The 23,803-nt window shown below is 66.2% G+C and overlaps 4 protein-coding genes and 1 non-coding gene across 5 annotated transcripts; all 5 read right to left on the minus strand.

The window, feature by feature from the left end:
* Positions 1–715: 715 nt before the first annotated feature.
* On the minus strand, positions 716–3,276 carry CD151 (CD151 molecule (Raph blood group)). Its single transcript, XM_065881563.1, has 7 exons — positions 3,020–3,276; positions 2,737–2,928; positions 2,235–2,309; positions 1,658–1,762; positions 1,397–1,555; positions 1,141–1,227; positions 716–1,057 (listed from the first exon to the last, which is right to left on the minus strand). Exons 1-7 carry the CDS (start codon positions 3,251–3,253, stop codon positions 998–1,000), a joined length of 912 nt encoding a protein of 303 aa, XP_065737635.1. The 5' UTR covers positions 3,254–3,276; the 3' UTR covers positions 716–997.
* A 2,969-nt stretch (positions 3,277–6,245) lies between these two features.
* Positions 6,246–9,329, minus strand: CRACR2B (calcium release activated channel regulator 2B). The gene is made up of 9 exons (XM_065882963.1): positions 9,165–9,329; positions 8,975–9,086; positions 8,374–8,548; positions 7,764–7,910; positions 7,545–7,635; positions 7,313–7,405; positions 6,937–7,103; positions 6,661–6,732; positions 6,246–6,429 (listed from the first exon to the last, which is right to left on the minus strand). The coding sequence occupies exons 1-9, from the start codon at positions 9,327–9,329 to the stop codon at positions 6,246–6,248; spliced, it is 1,206 nt and encodes a 401-aa protein (XP_065739035.1).
* A 3,262-nt stretch (positions 9,330–12,591) lies between these two features.
* On the minus strand, positions 12,592–17,189 carry PNPLA2 (patatin like phospholipase domain containing 2). The gene is made up of 9 exons (XM_065883206.1): positions 16,878–17,189; positions 14,852–15,084; positions 14,704–14,769; positions 14,194–14,403; positions 13,914–13,974; positions 13,627–13,803; positions 13,381–13,513; positions 13,051–13,173; positions 12,592–12,957 (listed from the first exon to the last, which is right to left on the minus strand). The coding sequence occupies exons 1-9, from the start codon at positions 17,062–17,064 to the stop codon at positions 12,687–12,689; spliced, it is 1,461 nt and encodes a 486-aa protein (XP_065739278.1). The 5' UTR covers positions 17,065–17,189; the 3' UTR covers positions 12,592–12,686.
* Positions 17,190–20,448: 3,259 nt separating this feature from the next.
* RPLP2 (ribosomal protein lateral stalk subunit P2) lies at positions 20,449–22,553 on the minus strand. The gene is made up of 5 exons (XM_065882040.1): positions 22,491–22,553; positions 22,182–22,305; positions 21,639–21,687; positions 20,666–20,764; positions 20,449–20,561 (listed from the first exon to the last, which is right to left on the minus strand). The coding sequence occupies exons 2-5, from the start codon at positions 22,302–22,304 to the stop codon at positions 20,485–20,487; spliced, it is 348 nt and encodes a 115-aa protein (XP_065738112.1). The 5' UTR covers position 22,305; positions 22,491–22,553; the 3' UTR covers positions 20,449–20,484.
* On the minus strand, positions 21,474–21,608 carry LOC136127683 (small nucleolar RNA SNORA52). The gene has a single exon (XR_010656142.1). It is a non-coding gene; the product is annotated as a small nucleolar RNA SNORA52 (small nucleolar RNA).
* Positions 22,554–23,803: the final 1,250 nt, after the last annotated feature.

Genomic DNA, 23,803 nt, shown 5'->3' on the forward strand with positions numbered 1-23,803 from the left:
GTTCCTGATTCCTGCGCCGTGGCCAGAAGGGCCCCTGGAAAGCACAGGCAGTCCCGCCTACTCCCCAAGGTCTAGCCTCACTTCCTCTGGGGCTCTGGCCACACCACCAGCTTTGCGTCAGAGAACGGCTGAGGCGCTGCATCAGGGCCCGTCCCCAGCCACCTCTCCCTCGAGTCCCCTTGGCCCACAGCCGGCCCCGTCCTCTGTTGTGGCCCTGGGTGGGGGGGATCTGTCCACTCTGCTGGTCGTGACGGCCCCGGGGACCAGGACTGTCCGTGTCACCAACATAGAAAGTTCAGCCATCCACTCCACAGACGTTTATTGAGCACCTACCACACAGCAGGAGCAGTCCTAGGCATCGTCAGGCGGCAGTGAATAAACCCTGCAGGACGCCTGTCTCCAGGGAAGAGGTGACAGCAGTGAACTAGTGACGCAAGGCCTCTAGGTGGTGGTGAGAGCAGCGGGAACACAGCGGGGGGAGCGGCAGAGGCTTGGCCCTGGGAGAACTCTTGCTTGGTTTTCCCCAGGGGCTGGAGGTGGCTTGCTTAAGGAGAAGCCCCCAGTACGTGAGGGGCCTGAGGGCAGGCACACGGGGCTCCTCACCTGCTGCCGCCCGGCTCCCCGCTGGGCCAGCCCATTGCTGCCCAACGCGGCCCCTCTGACTGAACCCAGGCCTCAGGGAGCAACCCGAGGCCACAGCCCCGGCCCCCACCCACCCACCCAGCCCAGCAGACAGGCAGACGGGCGGGCCGACCCCAGGCCTTGGGACTTCGGGGTGCAGCTGAAGGCACTTGAAGCCGCCTCCGGGGCTCGGGGCTCCCCAGAGGTCACGTGATGGCACGGTGCGGGGGGCGGGGGGCCAGGCATGAGAACACCAGGGGCAGACCCTGGCAGGCAAAGGGCGGGGCCCCGTGCTGGACCGCAGCTCCCTGGCCGTCAGTAGTCAACGCGTGGCAAGAAGCTGCAGTGCACACGGAGGGCCGGCCCGCGGGCGGGATCAGTAGTGCTCCAGCTTCAGGCTCTTGTAGAGGCAGCACGTGAAGATCATGCCAAACACCTGAGCACGGGGCCAGCGTGAGCCGACGTGGCCGCCGGCCCCTGCGTCCCAGCACCCGCCGGCCCGCCCCGCCGTGCCCGCACCTGCACGCAGGCGATGCCGAGGCCCACGGCCCCGATGATCCTCAGGTGCTCCTGGATGAACGTCTCCAGCTTAGTGATGCAGCCGCCCTGCAGGAGCGGGCCAGGGGTGCGCGCTGAAGGCAGCGAGGCGTGGGCCCCCTCGGGTGTCAGGCCGCACCAGCCCCCAGCATCCCGGGACTCCCCGGGCCCAGGCACGACGGAGCAGAGCCACTGCCCTCAGGGCCCTGGGCGTCTCAGCAAGCCCCAGCCGGCCTACCTCCACCTTGTAGATGTTGGAGGCGTGGTCGCGCTGCCCGCAGCCGGCCACCACGGTCTTGCAGCAGCTGTCGGGGACCACGCGGCCGCCTGCCTCGCCCGAGCGGATCCACTCGCTGTCCCGCCAGTCCTGCGAGTTGTTGCTGCCACAGCAGTGGAACTGCAGCGAGGACACGGCCCAGGCTGAGCCCTGACCGCCCACCCCTGCGGCTGGGGCTCCCGCACGAGTCTGGGGAGGTGCCTCCCTGCGCCACCCACGCACCTCCTGCTGCAGCTTGTCCACAGCGCTGGTCACGCCCTCGTGGCCCAGCTGATGGTACCGCTTGGTCATGGTGTCCTTCAGGTTCTCCTTGAGCTCTGCGTTCAGCTGGGGTGAGGGGGTGACAGCTTCAGCCACAAAATCTAAGACTCTCCAAGGTGGGGCAGAATGGCAATGGGCACAGGCGGGAGAGAGGCGCAGGGTCAGGGCTGGGGTCAGACGCATGGCTCAGATGGCCACGGGGAGGGCCGCGGGCAGGGAGGGCGCTCCAGATCCTGCGGACACCTGCCTCCCCCGCCAGGGCCCCCAAGCAGGCAACTTGGGTGCTGCAGGCAGGCTGTCCATCCCCGTGATCCACCCTCCCCCTGGGACCCAGTCCCCACCTCCTGGGCCTGATGCCACGATGCTCAGCGCTGGAGCCCGTGGGGTCCTGTGTGCGTGTGCGCGCCCTGCCTGTGTACGTGTGTGTCCCAGTGTGTATGTACACGTCGCCTGCGTGTGCGCATCCATCTCGCACGTGTGTGTCCCCGTGTGTGCCCGTGCCCGTCCACGTCGCCCACGGCCTGTCTGTGCCCCTCACCTGCTGGTAGTAGACGTAGGCCAGGGCTCCCGCGATGATCTCCAGCAGGAAGATGACGAGGAGCAGGGTGAAGTACTGGGGGGCGGTGCAGGGGCTCCGTGAGACGGGGCGGGACACGGACACTCCCAGTCCGTGAGGACTCCCCAGGCCCAGGCACAACAGAGCACAGCCACTGCCCTCAGCTCCCAAGCAGCCACACGGTGAGGGCTCCAGGCAGCAGGCGAGCGCTGGGGGGCCGCCAGGACCCCCAGTGCTCACTCCCAGGTGTCTTCCCTCTGTAGGCCCAGCTGGGATGTGGGCACTCACAGGACTGGGCAGGTGGGGAGGGACACCCCCCCAGATGAGCACAGCAGAGTCCATCCTGCGGTGTCCCACTCGACCCCCGTCAGTCCCTTCTAACTCCCGCAAGGACCCAGAGCCAGCCCCCCGCAGCCTGGCAGGGAGCCCTGGCAGGTACCCGCAGCCCCACCCCCGCCCCCAGTGACAGCCACACCCTGCTGACCAGACGCAGCAGGTCCCTCCGCTCCTTGAAGGTGGCGCAGCAGCCCAGAACCCCGGTCACCATGACGACAGCGCCCGCCACCACCAGGATGTAGGCTGTGGCCAGGTAAGTGCCCGAGGCCAGCAGGCTGATGTAGTCGCTCTTGAGAGCCAGTGTCCAGATGCCCACGGCCATGACGGCCAGACCAGCCAGCTGTGGGCAGTGCACACCGGTCACCACACCTGGCCTCAGGTCTGAGCCCCAGGCCAGGCTCCTTTCAAGGCTGGGGAAGGGGGTGCCTCACCCAGAAGCAGCAGTTGAAGGTGAAGAGCAAGTACTTGAGGCAGACGGTGCCACACGTCGTCGTCTTCTCGCCAAACTCGCCCATCCTGCGGCAGGGAGGCAGGGGAGGGCCTGACTGGGAGGATGGCCAGACACCAGTGGGGACAGGAGGAGGGGACACAGATGTCCAGACCAGCCCCAGGCTGGGGGCCAAGCCAACTGCCTGCCAGGGTGAAGGCTCTGGGAGAATGTCCATGGCAACCAGGATGCTTCCTGCGAAGGCCGCCCAGGAGCCTCCACCCCCGTGGCAGCGAGGGCAGAGGGGGTGCCCACAGCCTAGCTGAAGGCGGGGGGGCCAGGCTTCCCTGACCAGAGCCCAGGGCACGGTGAGAGGGGGCCTGGAGGACCCCCAGCCATCACGGGCTGACTCACCCCTCTGGCAGCCAGGGTAGGAAGCCCCAGCAGGCACCTCGGGGTGAGCTCATGCAGGCTCCCCACCCCGTCCCAAGCATTCCCCGGGCCCCACGCCACAGGTTGGCAGGAACCCACCAGCTGCTGGGGGGAGGAGGCCGCTCCAAGACAGACCGACCTGGCCCTCACTAGCCTAGTCCCACGGACTTAGGAAAGCCCCTCAGGGCTCTGTGAAAGGACAGGCCTGCCTTCTTCCCGGCGGGGGCAAGTGGAGCTGGCAGACACACACCCGCCCAGACCTGGGGGGTTCTTCCTGTGCCGGTCCTCATTGCTGGAATGGGGACAGCCACACCGACCCCAGGGAGAAGTGGAGCTACCGGCTGTGCTCCTCCCCAGAGGCACCCCAGGGCCACCCCACCCACTCTGTTCTGGGGTGTCCGCACTGGCGGGGAGTGGCTGTGGGACACAGATGGCAGCTGAGCGCCCGGGGCCATGTTTCCAGACAGACGCAGCGCCCACAGCCAAATTTATATCTACCCCGCCCAGCACTCACCTGGCTGGTGGGGATGTCTCTCTCGTCTGTAAGGCAGGCGGACGGAAGTTCCCGCCCGAGGAGCCTCCGCTAGAAGGGCAGGGACAGGTCACAGGCCTGGCTCAACCTGGATGGTCAGGATCCCGCCACCCCTTTTTCTGGCCGACCCAGGCACTGGACCCGAGCTGGCCTTCCAGAGCAGGCAGCGTCCACCCCCTGCCCGTGGCTGAGAGGGGAGCGGCCAGGCCCGGTATTTTGGTCTGGGCCAGGGCGGGGCAGGGCAGAGGACATTTCTGGACAGTCCGATCCAGGGAGGGACCGCACGCCTTCTCCAGGCCCCCACTCTGAGCCTTGGTACCAGACCTGTCACTGCCCCTTGCCCCACCAAGCAGCAGTAGCTGCAGCCTGGAAAGAAAAAGGCGCAGACCACTAGCACAGCCGGGGTGTGGAAGCCCCACGTGCCGCAGACCTGGGCCTGCCCTGGGGTCCCGGGGAGGCTGCTTCCAGACACAGATCCGGCCCCCACGGCCCGCCCGCGGGCGACCGGCTGAGGAGGGGCCCCTCTTTCCGGGAGTGCCTGGCGGAGATGATCCCCAAGGGAAAGGGCCGGCCAGAAATAGCTCCCGCGGCCCGGGACAGAGCCGCCCCACCCACGTCCCCCGCGGCCCAACCAGCCCTTCGGCGCCCCGCCCCGCAAGGTGGGGGACCCCGACTCGGCTCCAGCCAGGCCGGGTGAGGAATTCGCGATGAAGTCACCGCCGCCGCCTCCCCCACGCCGGGGCGAGGCGAACGGCCCGCCCACTCGCACCGGGCGGAGGGGAGGGCACCGGTGTCTGCGCACAGTGAGCGGGGTGCTCGGGAGGAGCCCCTGGCCGGAAGGGGCCGCCAGGCCCGTCCGGAGACCCGGGAGGCGCCTCGCCCTCGCCGCCCGGCGGACCCTCTTTCCGCCCGGCCTCCGGGCGCCCGTCTCCCTCCGGAAGCGGCCTGCACGGCCGCCAGGCGCGCGGCTTCTCCCGGCCGCCCGGGCCGGGCGGTGCACTCACCGGCCACGCGTCCGAGTCGGGCCGGCGGCGGCGGCGGCGGCGGTGGCGGCGGCGCAGGCGGCGGCGGTTCGGAGCGCGGAGAATGTGCGGCCGACCGGGGGCTGGCGAGCGCGACGCGCCGGACCGCTCAGGTCCCGCCCCGGGCCCGGAGGCCCCGCCCACGGCCGCGATGCCGGGCAGGTCCGAACAGCGCTCGGCGCGAGCGGGCGGAACACCAGCGGGGCCGGGCCCCGGGGGTCCGCCCGAGGCGGCGGGGGCCGGGCGGGCTGCGGCCCGGGGGCGCCCACAGCCCCGCCGGCCCATGCCTTCGGGAGGAGCTGCGCTGGGGGAGGGGCGGGAGGCTGCAGGAGTCGACGGAACAGATGCGGGCCTGGGGGGAGTCTCTGGAGGTGCGGTCAGATGCAGACCGGAGCCTCTCTGGGCGCCGTTGGGAGGACGGCCTGGAGGGGAGGCCTGGGGTCAGTGTGAGAGTCCAGTTTGGAGGGCATCGCCTGGGAGTGGTGGGGGGAGGTGAAGGAGAGAGGGCAGAGGCTGCCCACCCGCTGCGCTGGGGAGCTGAGAGCGGGAGTAGAAGGGGAAGGGGAGTCCCAGGTGGGCCCTGAGGCGGCACAGTCGCTGGGAGCCGCTCTGCGTGGACGGTGGCAGCACTCATCCCCAGCTCCCTGCCCGAGGCTCGCGCTGGCAGGGCGGAGGGGCAGGGGGACAGCTCAGGCCTACCCCCGGCGCCTCCACTCAGGACTCCAGTGGGCTGAGCTAGCCCACCCAGGACTGTGTGAGGACTGGCTTGGGGAGGGGGTGGCTGACTGAGGCTGGGGGTGGGCACGGAACCCCGCCTGCTGCTTCCTGGGAGTCAGCGGCCTCAGTCCCTTGGTTCCTACAGCTATGACGGACAGTGAGGGCTTGGGGACATGACCAGGGACACGCGTAGACGATGGAAATCTCATGCGTGTACCTCTCAAATGTTGTGGCTCCCACACACACACACAGGAGGCCGAGGAGGTTGAAGTCAGTGGACTTTATTTGGAAGAGGGAGTTTTCTGCTGGTTTTGGTGGGATGGGGGTAGGGTGAGGACCGGCAGGGAGGCACGGTGAGACCCTGCCCACCCAGGATTAGTTCCTTCACGTCAGCAAGTCAGGCAGGCCAGGCAGCCTACTGGGTAGAACCCCCAGCCAGGATGGGCAGCCCCCAACCACGAGGAGTGGCCTTCAAGGGGCAGCTTCTCCGAGTAACCAAGTAACGCCCAGTGAGTCACTCGGGCTGGTCAGCGAGCACTGGGAAGGTGGCCAGAGCCGCGTCTGGGGGGGCGAGCCCAGCTACTACAACAGCAGGAGCAGCAGCGGGGGGGCCCCAGCAGGGGGGCCGTGGTCAGAGCCTTCCTGTGGCCACTGACCAGCTGCTCGGTCTCACAGACGTCCCTCTCGTCTCGTAGCCTCGTGTTCAGCTCCCTGGGGAATAGGAGTCCAGGGGTTCTGAGAGGTCTCAAGAGGCAGCATTCCTAGGTGGGGAATGCAGGCACGGGCTCTGGCGCTCCCTCAGACCAGAAGAGAGGTGTCTGCCTGGAGCTGCAGCATGATGGATGGAGGGCAGACACAAGGAAGGACTTCCTTGCAGTGGGATGGGGCAGTGAGAGGGACTGTTTGGGAGCTAGGAGCTGGGCTGACCCCTTCCTGACGCACCTGAGCAGTTCCAGTTGCCGCAGGAGGCTGAGCTTCTCTTTCTGCATGTTCCTCGAGACCGCGACCACGTCTCTGCAGGACGGAGGTGGTGATTTGGGTGCAGGGAGGCTCCTCGGGGTGCCCCACGACCCCCTGGAGGACCCTGCCCCACGGAGACCCTGGAGGTGGGGTTGGGACCGGGTGGGATGGGAGCCCTGGGCTCCAAACGCGACCCTTCTCGCGACCCTTCTCGGAGTCCGCCCCTGAGGGCCCAACCCCATCCCCGCCCCCCAGCACCGTTGGGTTTGCTCCCGACGGCCCAGCAAGTCGCTCTCTAGTCTGCGGAGCTGCTCTTGCACCCCTTCCAGTTGCGCCCGCAGCGCCTCGTTGGCCAGCCACAGCTGGGCGTTCTGCGCCTGCGCCTCCAGCTGCTCGGTGGTCCGGGCCTGCAGCTGCTGTTCCAACTGGGGTGTGGGGGGATCGAGGCTGGAGAGAACCCCCGCACGTCCCCGGGATGCTGCGTTTGCCCCTGACTCCCAACAATTCCGGGGCTGGGAACAGAGGCCCAAGGGCCTCAAGGACGCCGGGGAGTAGCATGGGGGACGATGAGGATGAGGCCTGGGCTGGACCGCTGTGCACGCCTCCCGGCCGGGACCGCCGGGCAGCCGCTCACCTCTCGCTGCCGCAGCCCCGCGCGTTCCAGCTCCTGCTCGCGACTCTGCAGCTCCAGCTCTAGGCGGCCTCTCCGCTCCTCCCGGGGGACGTCCTAGGACGCGCGGGGACACCTGAGCCCCCGCGGCGGCGGAGCGGCAGGGGCGCGGGTGGGACCACTTCGGAGAAGGCGGGGCCGGGGAGACCCGCGCGTCCGGGGTTGGGCTGGGCGCGGGGCGGCGCTGCGGGCCCACCTGACTCCGCAGGCGCCGGCGCTGCTCGCCAAGCTGCCGCTCCATATCTTCGTACAGACATCGCACCGTCCTCTCGTGCTCGCTCTCCCGCCTTCGGGAAACCAGGGTTAAGACAGCTGCTTAGAACCTGCTAGCGGTACAGCCCTCGGCCCCGCCCCTACCACCTCGCAGAGCCCCTCCGCCTGGCCCTCAGGCCGCCCCCAGCCCCCCAGCCCTCACCGCCGCAGTGCCTGCACCAGGCCCTCCCGCTCTCGGGCCGCTTCCTCCAGGCAGGCCGACGCCTGCATCAGAACGTCCTCGAAGGAGCCCAGCAGTTCGGGTCGCTCACGCTGCAGCTGGGTCCAGAGCGTCCGAATTGCCCGCTGCCTGGGGGTGGGGGTGGAGGTGGGCGTGGGGGTGGGGGGTGGGAGGGCAGAGGCTGAAGCTGAAGCGGGGACTCCCCACCCCACCCTGCAGGGTAAGAAGCCCCCAGAGGCACTCGTAGTCTTGCACAAGCTGGGCATCCCTCTCCTGGGTGCTTTCACCCCTGTGGGGGTCTGTGCCTGTGCGGGGCTTGTGTGGCCAGGAGGAGTGTGTGCGTGGGGTTGTGTCCTTGTGTACACAGGGCTGTGCCTGTGCTGGGCGCAGCCCTGGCTGCTGCCTCCTGAAATGCAAATTCTGTGGGAAATCAGGCCCGGCACTGAGTAGTTGCAGCTGGGAGAGAAGGAGCGGCCCAGACCGGGTCTAGGGACCCTGCCTGGGAACAGACATGCAGGCGACGCGGAGAGGCAGCATGCAGGCGGACAGAGAGCAGGTGAGGGTGACGGGAGCCGGGCCAGTGCCGACTCACTCGCCCAGGACCCGGGCCACCCCCAGCTGCTCCAGCGCAGAGCAGAATCTCTCCTCGTCCTCCTCCTCCAGGGAGCCCCCAGGGCCTCGCACATCCGACCAGCCCGCCTCGAAGGTTTCCTCTGGAGCCTGGGAGGGCAGAGCACCCGGGGCAGGCTCCACCCCCACCAACTTCCCTGCGGGCATGGGAGGGAGAGATCACCCGGCTTTGGGTCACCACCCCCAGCCCAGCCCACCCCCGCCCCCCGCATATCCTGCCCTTTCTCTGAGCCCAGTTTCCTGTTTTTCTTCCTTATTCTGGTCCGATTCTTGTCCTGGGAATGGGAGGTGACAGCTGGGCTCGGGCCAAAATGAGGCATGCCTGGCTCCCAGTCCCACCTGGGTTTGGGTCAGGGAGCAGGTCATCTCCACATATGCCACAGCATCTGGGGGGCTTCCCGTGGTGCCTGAGTGTACAGACACCAGCCTGTGCTCCGGAGGGAGGCCAGGGAGAAGCACGGCCTGCCACCCATGTGGGCTGTGGGCCCCAGAGAGTCCCATATATGCCAGCGGAGGGTGTCTGAGCAGCGGGGTAGGGGGTGGGGCTCAGGGGCCGGGCTCACCTAGGCCAAGGCAGAACTCCCGAGCGGTGAGGAAGCCGGTGTGCGCCTGGTCCAGACTTTCGAACACAGCCTCCAGCTGTTCGGGCGTGAGGGGCAGGTCGCTCTGCAGGCCCTGGCCGGGCAAGGATGGCAAGGCTGAGTAGCCAAGGTCAGCCCTGGGGTGGGAGGCCTCTTGGAGCTGGGGGCTCACCTGCAGGTCGTGCCGGGTGATGAAGCCCTTGGCCTCCTTGTCGCACAGCAGAAACAGCTCCTGGGCCTGCTCCAGTGTCGCTGCCAGTGGCCCTGGGGCGTGCCCCTTGTCCCACCCCTCCTCCTCCTGGTTCTCCCCAGCCCCAGGCTTCCCGGGGCTGGCCATGGTGGGGGTCTCAGCCTTGGGCGCTGTGAAGCCAAGGGGAAGTCAGGGCCTGAGCAGAGCTGAGAAATGAGGGGAGAGGAGAAGTGGAGGCAGAGAGGGTGAGGGGCAAAGGTGGCTGAGGGCTAAGCTGGAGCGGTGGGGATGGGAAGGTGGAGGCCCAGAGAGGAGGGGCAGCTGGGGGAGGTGTGGCCCAATTGCAGGTGGTGGGGCTGGCGCAAGGTGGCATGGGTGGAGCCTGCAGGCTCAGGGCCACCCGGGGAGCCAGCCGGTGCACGAGAGGATGTGCTGGGGGGCGGGGGTGGGGGGGGGGGGGCAGCTATAGATCTTGTGATGGAAAATGAGGAGGTGGGGGCTTGGGTGAGAGAATGGTCAGCTGCAGAGAAGCTGAACAGGTCCTGGAGTCGGGGCCTGGAGACCGGGCGGGCCGGGCTGGGCCAGTTGGAGTGTCAGCCTATCCCGGCTGATAGAGTCCTTAGCCTCTGAGTCTGGGCCTCTGGGCCTTGCTTCCAGCCAGCTGGCAGGCGGGGAAGCTCCTCCCTCCCTGCCTGCAGCTCCGCCCACCGGCACCAGGCCCCAAGGGGTGCAGGTGCAGGGTCCAGCCTGGGCCACGATGCCTTCTGTGGCCCTTGTCAGGAACAAGCTCAGAGTCTAGCTTAACAGGCTCTCCTGCTGGCACTATGCTCTCCACCAGACTGGCCTCCCTCCCCATGGAGGCGCCCTGCCCCCTAATCAGACCACCTGTCATTCCCACGACACCTGGACCCCAGAGTTCCCAAAGCTAACCCCCAGCGTGGCGACAGCCCCCCACCTGGGACCCTCTGGTCCTCGCCCCCCAGCCCAGGACTGTGATTCTCTCTCCCCACCCATTCCTGGGGGATGCGGGAGGCGACCTCCAAAGAGGGCAGGGCTGAGAAAGGCGGAGAGGAGGGGACACAGGGGCGGAGACGTCTCCGCCTCACGCCGTCGCCTTCCCCGGGCGGGCTCCACGGGACCGGGGGACCATCCCAGCCGGAAGCTGCGCTGTGGCCGGGCCGGGGAGCGGGGGGGAAGGGCTGCCTGAGCGCCCGCACCCTGGGGCCTAGCCCACTCTGCCCCCGCAGTGCGTGTCCCAAGGGGCCCCGGAGCCCCTGATCTCGACACGCGGGGATCGGCGCGCCTGGCGGTGACGGGGGGTGCGGGGCCAACGCGGGCGGGGGGACGGGCCGGGCGGCTACCTGCGAGCTTTGTCACCGCACCTGCTGCACACCAGGCTGTTCTCCTGCGGCCACCGGGACCCCGGCAGCGACGGCCCTGGCGGAGCCACCGCCGCGTCCCCACCGTGTCCCCGCCTCTCGGCATTGCCCGGGTGGCCCAGCGCTCGCCTCATAGCCCTCCCCGCCCCTGCATACGGCCCGAACCCCGAGTGTCTGTCCTGGCAGAGTCCGAGCGCATAGTGGGGGGATGACCCTGGGGACCCTTCCTGCACAGGGCCAAAGTTGGGGGGGCAGTCCTCAGGATCCCGATTTAAGGCGCCAAAGTGTGTGCACGAAGAAGGCAGGAAATAGACCAAAATATTTTCAACGCTTTTCTCTAGAAGTGGGGTGACTTTCCTTTCTTCCCTATACTTCTCCAATTTTCTTTTTCCATTTTTAAACAATAAACACGTACTATACAAGAAAATGGTACTTAAATCAGCGGCATAGATGCCTGTGCGTGTGAGGGTGAGTGGCTGGGGGTGGGGGAAGCAGAGGGAGGTCCTCGTCTCAGCAGGCGCCCCAAGCACTCCTTTGGGGGCATAGCCCTGACTCAGGTTCCTGTTGGGGGAGGGCTGCCAGAAGGTTCTGGGTGGGGCCTGTGTGTGACCTTCCTGAGGTGGGGGGGAGAAAAATCCCGTCATCTTCCCAGGGGTCCTCCTCCCCGGCCCCAGCCTGGCACCCACCTGGAGGGGCTGGCCTCGCAGAGCTGTCCGGACAGCGCTGGGGGGCTGGAGGCCTCTGCCTCTTCAGGGGCCTGGGATCCTGCTGAACTAGAACAGGTTGGGCCTATAGGACAGGACCTTGAGACCAAGGTGGGGGTGGCCCCTGGCACAGGTGCACGGGGACTTGCTGAGCCGGCTCTCCCAGTCCTGCAGTCGCGCTACCGACCGTTATTGTTGGCTGGGGGCTACTGCCGCTGCCCCGTGCCTCGAGGAGAAAGGGCAGGAGGGCAGGTGCCGGCTGAACCTGGCAGGACTAAGCGCTCTGGACCCCCAGCCAAGTGCCCAGCTCTGCTCAGGCGCCCGTCACCCCATGGGCCCTTGTGATCACCAAGGAGGGCTGGTTACATCCCCTCAGACTGCCCAGGCAGGGCAGAGGCCTTCAGAAAACCTCATCCCCCCCCAGAACAGGATCCAGCCCCCTTTGGCACAGACCTCGCCCCGCCCAACATTCCAGATCCCTCCTGTATACCAGCAGGAGACTGGGGACACAGCGGGGGGGGGGGGGGGGGAACAGGGGAACGAGGTGTGTGCACCTCGCAGTGAGGCTCATGGGTGACACGGGCAAGACCCGCACCACCCACAGAGCCTTGGGCCAAACACCCCCAGTGGAGCAGGCCCCCAGAGCTCAGTTTGGGAAATCAGCGCCACGCCCCCAGGGCACCATGGAGCAGAGGTGCAGACACCACCTCGGTAAGAAACTGAACAGTTCTGTTTGTATCTTGCAAGGATCTTGGTCCCCAATACTTCCACTGGCCCTTAGAAAGCTGTGCCCAAGGGTCCCAGCCAGAGGAGCAGGCTGAAGCCTAGGAAGCCCGCAGTGCTTTGAGGGGGAAGCCCCAGGCCCGGCTGGCAGGGCCGGAGTGCCAGGCTCCAGGAGAGCGGGAGCCCAGGAAGTACTGGCCTGAGGCTGGACGCTGTGGGGGTCAGCTGGGGGCGGCGGGGGTGGGGAGGCGTCACCAACGAGTGAAGGAGGTAAGGCTGAGCGGCGGCATTTATTACATCTGCTTTGGCAAAAATAAATAATTCACACACATTCTTCAGCCAAATGAGAAAAATGTAGAGGGAGGAACAGGTGCAAAGTTCTCAGGAGTAATACTGCACTCGCGGGTGTGGGTGTTGGGCAGGGGCCGCAGGTGCAGGAGTCCCCAGCCCCAGGGCGGGGCCTGGAAGGGGAGGTTAAGGCACAGACAGGGGGCCCTCTGCGAGGGGAGGGCTACTCCACTCCCCTCCCTCCTCAGTGTAGCGAGTTAGTGGTTGGTTGACAGCAAAGCCCCCTCGGGCAGCGTGAGGGACCCCCATCTCCTCTCTCTGCTGGCCCCGGGGCCCCGCCTCACGGGGCAGGGAAGCCGGGGGGCCCGGCCCTCGGCACCGGGGGCGGGGAAGGCCGGAGCGGGCGGCTCTCAGCAAGGGGGCGAGCCGGGCGGGTGCTGCGGGGGCACGAGGGCCGCGCCGGCAGGGGTGCGCATGCGCAGGGCGTCCTGCGGGAAGGCCACGTTGGTGCAGAAGAGGCCCAGCAGCAGCTGCCGCTGGCACTCCTCCCACTTCGCCAGCACGTCCCCCAGCGACAGGCTGTTGCGCATCCAGCTGGGCAGCGCCTCGCTGTAGACGGCACAGGACAGCGGCACGGAGGGCAGCGACCGGGTGCGGCGCAGCTCCACCTGCTCCGACAGCCTGCGGGCGGGGAAAGGACCGAGGGAGGGAGGAGGGCTTTCGTGGGGGCCCCTGAAGCTGCAGGCGGGGTGGACAGGGCAGCAAGGAGCTCACCTGGAGGGCAGGTGGCTGCCCAGCTTCCTCTTGGCGCGCATCACCAGGTACTGACAGATGCTGCCCGTCTGCTCCTTCATCCAGCGGATGTCCTCGGGAACGTCGGGCAGCCACTCCAGCAAGCTGGCGCGGGGCACAAGGCATAGCCTCAGGGGCTGTGGCCCAAACCTCACACCCGCCCCACCCCACCTCCGTCTGTGCCTGGCTTCTGGGACCCCGACGTGGCATCTCTGCAGCCCCTTAAACCGGCCGCCTTTTTCTTCCCTCGAGTGCCCACCACCCGGGGATGATCCAGAGTTCGTCCCTGCACCCCTTCCCCCTGCCCCGCACCGGATGGTAAAGGACACGGCGCTCTCCAGCGGCAGAGTGTAGGGCACCATCATGGCCGTGGCCAGACGCACGGGCAGCATGTTGGAGAGCGTGGTCAGCAGGTCCGTGGGTTCCATGCAGGCGTCCAGCAGGGCTGTGGGTGCAGGAGGGAGGTTGGTGCGAGGTCGGTAGGGGAGGGAGGTGGAGCCCAGGACCCCTCTGCCCCCCATCCCCCCAGGTCCCCCCGCTCCCGCCAACCCCACATGCCCTCGTTGAGCCTCGAGGGCAGGTGCTCGAGGATGTGATCCTCCCCAGGTGGCTGCAAGTGGTCCTTCACTCCGGTCCTCTCCGTGGCCACCTCGGCCTCCTGTGCGTCCTCATCCTCAGGGGCAGGAGGGCGGGCGGGAGGCAGCGCCAGCAAGGGGTTGGGCCGGTTCAGGAGGCCTGGGGTGGGGCGGGGGGGGGCGATAGGCCATCAGCACGGCTGAGGCTGGCTAGCCCACAGAGGACAGCCACGCAGAGCCCACCCGGCTGCCCAGGCAACCCCCACGCACCATTCCGCCGCAGGAAGCGCAGGCCATCCCTGTAGCCCTGCTTGCACATCTCTCGAAGCACCTGAGGCAGAGGGATGCATAACCTGGGGCAGGGGAGCCAGACATGCCTGATAGAGTCCCCGGTGTCCCTGAACCACCACCCCACCCTGCCCCACTGCAAGCTAACTTGGATTCAGGACCAGGTCCAGGGTGGACAGAGGCTGGACGGGTTGCCCCAGTGGAGAGGCTGTGCGGGCCGTAGCCGGCGCCCCCGGTGCCCGGCGGGGAGGTCTGGCCTCACCAGGGGCTCGGGCGGGAACAGGGCCTTGGAGAGACGGTAGAGGTTGCGCAGGTTGAACTGGATGCTGGTGTTGGTGACGCGCAGCTCGTGGATGTTGGTAGAGCTGTCCTGTGGGCAGATGTCACTCTCGCCCGAGAACGGGGACACTGTGATGGTGTTCTTGAGCTCGTAGAGCGGCAGGTTGTCTGAGATGCCGCCATCCACGTAGCGCTGTGGCAGGGACACGGGGTCACACGGGGACAGCTGGGCTGCCCCCCCGTGGCTATTTCATTTGGGCGTTTCACCCACTGGGCACTGGCCACCGAGCAGATGGCCAGACGGTGGGGGGTGCATCTGCGCAGGGCTGGCCTGGCTCTTGAGTAACTCTGGGGGAAGTGAGGCAACGGGCAGAGGCAGGAGTGAGGGGCCGGCGTGGGGAGGCACAGATGGCTTCCTCCCCGCCTCCCTGTCCCACAGCCCACAGAGGAGCCGGCTCTTGTCACCCAGGGAAGGTGCCCAGGAGATACTCACCACCCCCTGGAGGGAAGGAGGAATGAGGCCACAGTACACAGGGATGAAAGTGCTGCAGACGTTGGCCTGTGGGGCAGAGACAGAGGGAGACAGTGAGCAGGGGCCTTGGGGTCCCTACTGAACCCCCAGTGTGGCCCCCAGGGCCCACCTGGATGAGCTCCTCCTTGGAGTTGAAGTGGGTTATAATGACGTTCTCGCCATCGGAGACGCGGGTCAGGGAGATGCCCAGGCGGCCGCTGGCGCGCTCGTGGCCGTCAGCAGGCAGGGTCTTTAGCAGGCAGCCTCGAATGATCTTCACCAGGTTGAAGGAGGGGTGCAGTGGGCCCAAGAACCGCTTCCGGGCCTCTTTCGACACCTCAATGATGTTGGCACCAGCCTCCCCTGGAGCAGCAGGGGCAAGGGTCAGGGGCCAGCACTCCTGGGCTTCGCACACTCCCCAGGGCTCCAGACCCAGGGTCTACGGCACAGACTCTCGGCACCCCTTTCTACCCTAGAGGAGTCTCAGTGTCCACCGTGGAGCCTGGCCCACAGCTGGGGCTTCTGCCACCTGCTCCTGGGGAGAGAGGGGCTGCTGGGAGAGCAGACAGCTGGGGCCACGACTTACCCTCTGCCCGTATTTCCCAACTGCCCACCCTGATCTGTGAGTCACTGGGCCTGGCATGACATGGCACCCAGCCCCCACCCCGGGGAAGGGTAGAAGGCAGAGGCTCAGCTCTGACCAGGCTCAGCCTTCACCCGCTGGGCCGGATCCAGATGCACCGACCCCAGCGCAGCCCAGGGGCCCCACAGGCCCAGGGGCCTGAGGTGGGACGTAGCGGGGCCGCATCACTCCTGGGGAAGCACACTCGCATCCCACTGCAGCCAAGAGCAAGCAACCCCCCGACATTCCTCCTGGGGGCCCATGGGCACTGGCCTGGGACAAAGCCAGGGTGGGAGCAGGCCCAGGGCTAGTCAGGGAGTAGCAAGGCCTCGGGGAGGAGCTGAGGACCATCCCCCAGGTCAGGAAGGGGGGCAGCGTGGAGCCAACACCCGCCAAGTTGTGGGGACTCCAGCTGCCCAAGATCACTCCCACCCGTGAGAAAGAGGATTCTTGGGAGTGGGGAGGGGGAGGCGCCATGGGACCATGTCCTCTACGAGGTACCACGGACCTGAGACCAGCACGGCGGTCTGGGAAGCACTGGCCTGAAAGCCTCCGTGAGGAGGAGGGGCAGGGCCACAGTGGTGAATTCCCAGGTCCCAAGAATGTAGAGCTGTGCTCCCTCCACCCCACCCTCCTCAGGGGAAAGGCCACCGGCAGGGTGCAGAGGAGAACACTGGACAGGCTCCTGATGGGCAGGGCATTCCAGAAGCTCATGACCCCTCTGTTACTTTGGCTGCCCTAGTCGGCTGGGGGCCGGGCAGCACTCCGAGGACTCCGTGTGCTGTAAACATCACTCGCGCTGGCCGCCGGAAGCGTGTGGGTGGAGGAAGCCGACTCCGGGGCTGCAGAGTCCTAAAGCACCTCTCACCCCACGGGGTGGGCAAAAACGTCTGGCCGCAGTCCACAGAGGGCCCCAGGCCCACAGTGGGCCCCAGGCCCCCAGTGGGCCGTGCGCCAGGAAGGCGAAGGCGGCAGAGAGCTTGCGCTGGCCGGGCCCAGGTCTGACCTGCCGGCTCCTCCTCTAGGCGCTCTCGGGAGGCACCAGGCCACAGTGCCCGGACGCGCTCCTCAGAGGCCAACCCTTTCCCAGCCCCGGGGCCATGGCAGTCCGGAATGCCGTAGCCCCAGGAGACAGTGACCGCTGCCACCCGGCCGGGTACCCGGGGCAGGAGGACGGCCTAGGCCTCTCCCCCGACTCTCGCGGTCCCGCCCACGAACTACTTTCTCTTTCCAACGAAAGAGCTCGTGCTGCACCTGCCCGCCCCCCAACCTTTGCGCCCGAGGGGCGGGCCCTAGGCGGCAGCCTCCGCTCAGAGGCGCGCAGGGCCCTACCCCAATCCCCGGGCACCCTCGGAAGAAAACAAGGCAGGCCCCGCCCCTCGTCGGCGTCCGGCATTGGAGCCTCGGTCGGGGTCTCGGGCAGAGACCCCAAGGCCTCCACGGTCCCCGCGGCCCGGCCCGCTGCTCTGTGCGGACGGAGCGGGGCGCTCCGCGCTCACGAAGACCGCACGCCAGCCCCCGCCGGCCCGCTCACCCAGGCAGGCCCCGGTGACCAGCGCCGTGGCCGTGAGCGCCCCGGCCGAGGCGCCGTAGATGTGCGTGGCGTTGGCCACCAGGAAGGACGCGTGCTCGCGGAGGCAGGAGGCCACGCCGATGTGGTAGACACCGAGGAAGCCGCAGCCTGCGAACGAGATGTTCCATGTCGTCTCCCTGGGGAACATCGCGGCGGCCCGCCGGGCTTCCGGGCTCCGCGGGCGGCCGGCCTCGCTGTGCGCCGCGCGCTCGCCGCTCGCTCTGGAGCCGGGGCCAGAGCCGGCCGGCCGGCCCCGCAGTCGCTGTGGCTCGCGGTCTCAGCCGGCGGAGTTGGAGAAGCTGCCGGGGGAGGAGGCGGAGGCGGTGATTTTAGCGGGGGGCGGGGCGGAGCCGGCACGCGCGGCCCAATTGGGACGCGCGGGGAACGGCCGCGCCCTCGGGGCGGGCCCTGGAGCCCCGTCTCTGGCCCCGAGGGCCCACCCAGGCCGAAGCCCGTCCCCGAGACCACGCCCCTCTCCGGAAGCCCGTCTCGACCCAGAGACCCCGCCTGGAGCCCCGGCCCAGGCTCTGAGACCCCGTCCCCGCCGCCCCACCACCACCACCTCGCCGCCCGCTGTCCAGGCCACTGGGCCCTGAGACGCGACACCTGCGGCCCCGCCAAAGACACTGGCCAGGCCCGGACGAGAGTCCACAACCTTGACCTCCCGCTGCCTCCCCACCTCCCCACCCCGCCATCGTCGACGGCGGGAGGGGACACCAAGTGGCCCAGAGGTGTGGAGATGGTCGAGCTCAGGTCCGGGACGACCGCAGTCTGAGCTGGATACCCACGAGGGGAGGGCCCTGCTGTCTGGGCAGCATCCGCCCCCTCCCTCGGGGGTCGGCCTACAACACCAACCCGGGACACTGCGGAGCTCGCCGAGGGTCAGGGACCTGAAGGACCCACCGACTTATCCACAGACTTACCCATGAACATACAGGGCGCACGCGAATCACACATAGACTTCTAGAGATAACACCGGCGTGGCAGACCCACACCGCACATCCCGACCCAGCCCTGCCCGCCACGCGCCCAGCTCCACCTTGGCACTAACCTAGGTTCGACCTGCGTCCTGCCCCAGCTCCTCAGGCTGTGGGGTCTACGTGGGTATGACTCAAGCCCTGTCCCGCCTCACTAATTGCCCCAACAGGTGGAACGTTCCTGGTGATGTCACCTCCTGCCAGCTTCCGCATTTTTCTCCTGGACTGTAGGGCAGGCCTAAACTGGCTTGGATCCAGGGGCCAGCCCTGCACCTCACCACACCTCCCAAACGAGGGGCTTGTCTGTGCTGGGCAGTGGGCAGCCAATGTGCATCCGTCTCCCCAGGAACACTAGCTCCTCTGGCTGGAGCTTGGCTCAGGACCCAGCTTGGGGCTGCACGACCCCCAGCCCCGAGGCCCAGATGAAGCCAGAGCAGAGCCTCCCCAGGACAGGGCCTTCTGGCGTCATGCCACCCAGTCCTCAGCCTCTGTGCTCCAAGCCACCCATGCTTAGCACCATGTGCGCCTGGCATGGGGGCCAGCACGGGTGCCCGTGAGCAGTGAGCAAAGTCTACACAAACCCTGCCCCACTTGGGGGAGGGAGTGGGAGAGATGGTTTCTATTAAGTTCAGATAAGGACTGAGAAGGGCGAAGAGGTGTGTGGATACTATTAACATGGGAAAGCAAAGGGCCACCCACCTACAGGACGTTCAAAGGCCCTGGGTGGGGGAATTAGGAGAGGGGAGCCCAGGTCTGGGTGCTGTGGGTGCTGGGAATGGGGAAGGCAGGTGGGTGCTGGGAATGGGGAAGGCAGGGGGATGAGGGAATTTGACTTAGAACCCCAAATGCTTGGGTGGGATGGAGGCAGGGCAGAGGATGTGGCCCCATAAGGGTGGCTGAGCCCTTGGGGATGCTGCTGGATGCAGCAGGGGACAAGGGGTGTGACACAGTGGGGATGGAACAGACCCCCAGGGCCAGCCTGCGAAGTTCAGGGGTTCACCAGGGTGCCAAAGAGGACCGGGACGGTGCAAGCTGAGCCAGGAACCTAAGCAGGCCATCCCTGCAACCTGCTCCAAGGAGAGGCCAGAGCCCATGCCCTCCCCGTTTCCAAGGGACTGTGGGGCTTGGAGGGTGGCACTACCCCAGTGCCGGGAGACCTCTGCTCCCATTTCCACACCCTGTCTGACTTGTTTTGGGTACATATCCCTCCCTCCCACCAGGCCCCAGGAGCTCTGCAGCCAGGAACAGGGTGGATCTTCCTAGAATCCTGGCTTGGGGTGGGAGTGGACCTGCCCCTCTCCCCGTCTGCACAGAGGAGAAGCCCTGGTATCTGCTGACTGCCAGGGAGGTGTCATGCCCCCACTCCCACGGTGTCCTCTGGCCCACATAAGGCCCTTCTCCTCAGCCTCCAAGGCTGGGATTGTGAGCTCTGCTCCTGGACCCTGCGTCACTCCTCTGGTGGGCCGTCTCTACCCTAACCTTGGACCACGGCCCCTTGCCACCTGTGTCTCTGGGTATCCACAGCCCCACCTCTCACCCCACTCATACTTTCCCCTTGCACCCCACACCGCTAGGACTCCTCATTCCCCCTTAGCCCCATGTCCCACACCCCCTCCCCCGAGGCCCTCTTCTAATCCCCACTTCTCTGGGTAGCAAAAAGGCCCTCAGCCCTCTCCCTCCACCCATGAACACCCCTGCCCTGGGGCCTCTTCCTGAGGGAGGGCCCCCCACGCACCCAGCCCTGCTGTCTTGTGCCACACTCATTACTCTCCTCCAGAACTACAAGCCCATAGAAGCAAGTCCTTCACACTGGCCTACCACTGGCACACCATAGCCTTCAGAAAGCAAAGCTGAGCATCTACTGGGTGGCCTGGCACTGCTGGGCGACTGCCAGTAGCTGCACTGCAGGGCCAGGATGGTGCTTGGGTGGGCAGTGGGAGGGCCTCTCCCCTATGCCCCACATTCTAGGCCAGAGCCTGGCAGGAAGAGCATGGGCGGGCCCGACAAGCAAGCACGCAGCCCAACACTGCTGCCCACAAACCACTTCTGGATCTACCCAGCCAAGGTACTGGCCCACCAGACAGCTGGGGACACAGGCTCAGAGGAGGTAAGTCCAAGTTGCTCAGGGGAGAGGTAGAGCCGGGGCACTGACCCCCACACTGACATCTGGGGACCACACACCCACCAGCACATCTCCTGTGCGTAACTGAGGCTCTCTCAGCCTTGCGGGAGCTGCTGACCTCAACTAGCCTGACCCACCTCACAGGGCAGAGACCACCCACCCCTGCTTTTCAAGTGTTCGTGGGCGTCCCCCTGAAGGCCTCATTTCCTAGGAAGGCCCTGGCAGTCCAGGAGCCAGGACCATGCCCAAGAAGGGGACTCAAGGCTTGGCCACACTCGAGACACACAGAAAGTGCTCCCCGTCCAGGCACTCCACTCCTGGCTCTTCAGGCAACCCGCTCCACCTCATCGCGCAAGGGCCTTGGTTCATCCCGGGATGAGACTAGGATGCAGACACCACACTCTGACGAAGGGCTCACAGGCAGCTCAAGAAATACGTCAACAGATTTTTATTTGCAGGGGAGTGGGCTCTAGTCAAACAAGCCAAACCCCATGTCGTCATCTGACTCTTCTGACTCCTCCTTCTTCTCCTCCTTCTTCTCCTCTGCTGCAGGGAGAAAGAGCGTGGTGAGAAATGCCCGCGGTGCAGGCCACACTCCCAGCAAAGACCCCAGTGTGTCTGCAGAGACAGCTGCCTGAGCCTCCACTTACCTGCAGCTGGGGCAGAACCCACAGCAGGAGCTGCAGCTCCTGGGGCAGCAGAGACGGCCACAGCCCCGCCAGCTGGCACGCTGGCCAGCTTGCCAATACCTACAGAAATCAGAAGGGAGAGGTGAAACCACAGCAGGAGCCCGGCCTCAATGTTACTCAAGAGTAACGAGGGCTTCCCTGGTGGCGCAGTGGCTGAGAGTCGGCCTGCAGATGCAGGGGACACGGGTTCGTGCCCTGGTCCGGGAACATCCCACATGCCGCAGAGCGGCTGGGCCCGTGAGCCATGGCCGCTGAGCCTGCGCGTCCGGAGCCTGTGCTCCGCAACGGGAGAGGCCACAACAGTGAGAGGCCCGCGTACCGCAAAAAAAAAAAAAAAAAAAAAAAAAGTAACCAGACACTTAGCCCAACGTATTAGGATCCACGTCATAGATTCCTGTTCTCCAACACAGGAGAGTCTGTTGCCACTGCCAGAAACTGGCTTCTAGGAGTCCCTCCAGCAGGGCTACAAGACCACAGCGCCCTACCCTGGAGGTAAGCTAGACAAACATGTTTACAATCAGGCAGGTAAAGTCCGCTGCTCCAGTGTCCAGCAGCGAGCTCACAGACCAGACTGTTTGCTGAACTGGTTTTGCCCCGTCACGGACCCAAGGACAGAAACAGCTCCCCAAGAGCTCAACTTCCAGACAAGTCCCACATACTCCAGTCTGATACCACAGGGCAGGGGCCTGTGGTCAGCCCTAGCACCCCAAGAAGGGGTGGAAAGACTTGTTTACAAAAGCCCAGTGAGAGCACGGGCGCCCTGTCCCGGAACTGTCTAGAAGCGCCCGCAGCTTGAGCCCACTGAAACCCTGCTCACTCCTCTGGGTAAGGCTTCTAAGGTGCTCTGGTCCACAAGCGAAACCTGGCAGGTCACAGGCTGACCGGCAGGAATTAGAATGGACCGTGAAAACGAAAGCCCCGGACAGAACCTCACCCTGGGCAATGACGTCCTCGATGTTCTTTCCGTTCAGCTCACTGATGACCTAAAAGAGAGGAGTGGCCTAGTTTACGAGGCCTACCATCACACCCCTGGACCCAGCACAGCCGTCACAACCGACGCAGGACAGGTGAACTGAGACGCCCTGCGTGTAAAAACTAACACCAAAACTTACTGCTGAGAAAGGATGCAAAATATCTCACTTTACACTCAACACGTGTCAAAGTAACTTTCACCAAGTTGGGTGAAAGAAAACCAGATCAAGATGAACATCACCGCTCTCATTAAAAAAAAAAATTACTAAGAAACCTTCAATTACACGTGACTTGTGTTTCTGAGCTGAGATCTGGTTTCACCCCCACTTTTTCTTCCTTCGGGCTATACCAGTACATCAAAGCAACCCCAAAACCATATGGGCTGGCAGAAATCAGCAGGAACCTACACTTTCCCAAAGGGAAACGCCGGGTCGGGTAAGGGAGGGGTCCCCCTGTACGGAGTACAGAGCAGACCGGGGGCTTCGGGCCCCAGCGAGGCGGCTACCTTGTTGAGCCGGTCGTCGTCCGCCTCGATGCCCACGCTGTCCAGGATCTTCTTGATGTCCTTGGCGTTGGGGGAGGAATTGCCCCCGAGGGCGGCCAGCAGGTAGGAGGCAACGTAGCGCATCCTGCGGCGCGAGGAGAGGGCGGCGGCGTTATGGGGAGGCCTCCCGCCCCCACCCCGGCCCGTGCGCGGCCGCGCGTGGCTCGGTCCGGGGACCCCGCAGAGGCTCGGCTCGCGCCCTGCCCCGCCCGCCCTCCCTCTGCGGCACTCCCGGCCCGGCCCGCGCCCCGGCCTGCCCGCCCCACTAACTTGGCGGCGGCGGAGAAGCCTCGCGCGTGCGACTTCGGCGGCGTTAGGCACGGAAAGGAAGGCGCCGGTGCGGGGGGCGGGGATAATTCGCTACCCAGAAGCCTCCGGAACCAGCGCGCAGCGCCCCTTGAGGGCGCCTCCTAGTGATGTCAGACGGTGCCTAGCCCAGGAGGACGTAGGTGACGCCATTATCCCGTCTTGTCCCGCAGCCACCGCCGCAAAGGCGAAAGGCAGTTCCGGGACGCCTTCTTGTATACAGTGGGGTGAGTGCCCCCGAGATCCCTGGGGGAAGCGGGGCAGAGCGAGACGCGAGTCCGAAGTGCAGCGTTTTTCCCTTTAGGGCTCCCAGGATGCCACGCGGCGCCTACAGCTCCCACCATGCAGCGCAGCCTTCACGCCCAGGACGCATCTCTGCGGGAGAGGCTGACGCGGCCGGCAAACTACAAGTCCCATGGTGCATGGCTACCGGAAGCGCGGTTACGCTGCTGCCTGCGCGGGCCGCACGTGGCCCGGGCGCTATTGCACTGGTCCAGACCGCTGCCCTTTCGGGTCTCAGGTGGTCCCCAGCCGCGGGAACAGGAGTTCGCTGTCCGGCCCGCCCAGTGGGGTGGGCGAGCTGCTCCGCGCGCTCACACCGCCGACCTGAGCTGCTGCTTCCCCCCAGCGCCTTGGTGGGAGCTCCGGCCGAAGCTGGGAGGCCCTGTCACCGCCGCCCCGAGGAGCGGAGCCAAGAGTGCCGAAGCCCACGTGACTCCCCCCCCCCACCCCCCCCGCCCTGGCCTTGTCGGCTCGGGACAGACCTCAGGGTCCACACGGACGTAGCACACGTAGCACACGTCACTCATTCACTCTCCGTGTCAGGAACCCTGCTGCAGGCTGGCGTCAGTCCTGAGAGGGAACAGGCCCGGTTCTGCCTCCGCAGAACTCAGGTTCTAGTGCGCGGACACACAAAGTAAATAAACGAGGTAGTCCCAGGCTGACACTGTCACGGGGCTGAAGGATGAGTAGGAGCCGGCCCTGCGAAGACGTGGGGCGAGCATCAGCCCCCAGGGGTCAGATGCAAAGGCCCAACTAAGGTGGCCGGAGATGGGTTCAGAGGCAGCAGCCAGCCCATGCGGGCTCTGACAGCAGGTGAACCCGCATGTTAGCGCCAAGCACTGGTTTGTTAACGCAAGCCACACGGTACCCTTATCGTATAGATGAAGTCAGGCGTAGAAAGGTTTTCTTGCTCAGGGTCACACAGCTGCGGTAAAGTGGGGAAACCATTTGGGAAGGATGGGACTTTACTGCAATCACACAAGCAAGTGTTGTGA

The sequence above is a fragment of the Phocoena phocoena genome, chromosome 8 (genome assembly GCF_963924675.1).
Source record: "Phocoena phocoena chromosome 8, mPhoPho1.1, whole genome shotgun sequence".
NCBI classification, from domain to species: Eukaryota; Metazoa; Chordata; class Mammalia; order Artiodactyla; family Phocoenidae; genus Phocoena; species Phocoena phocoena.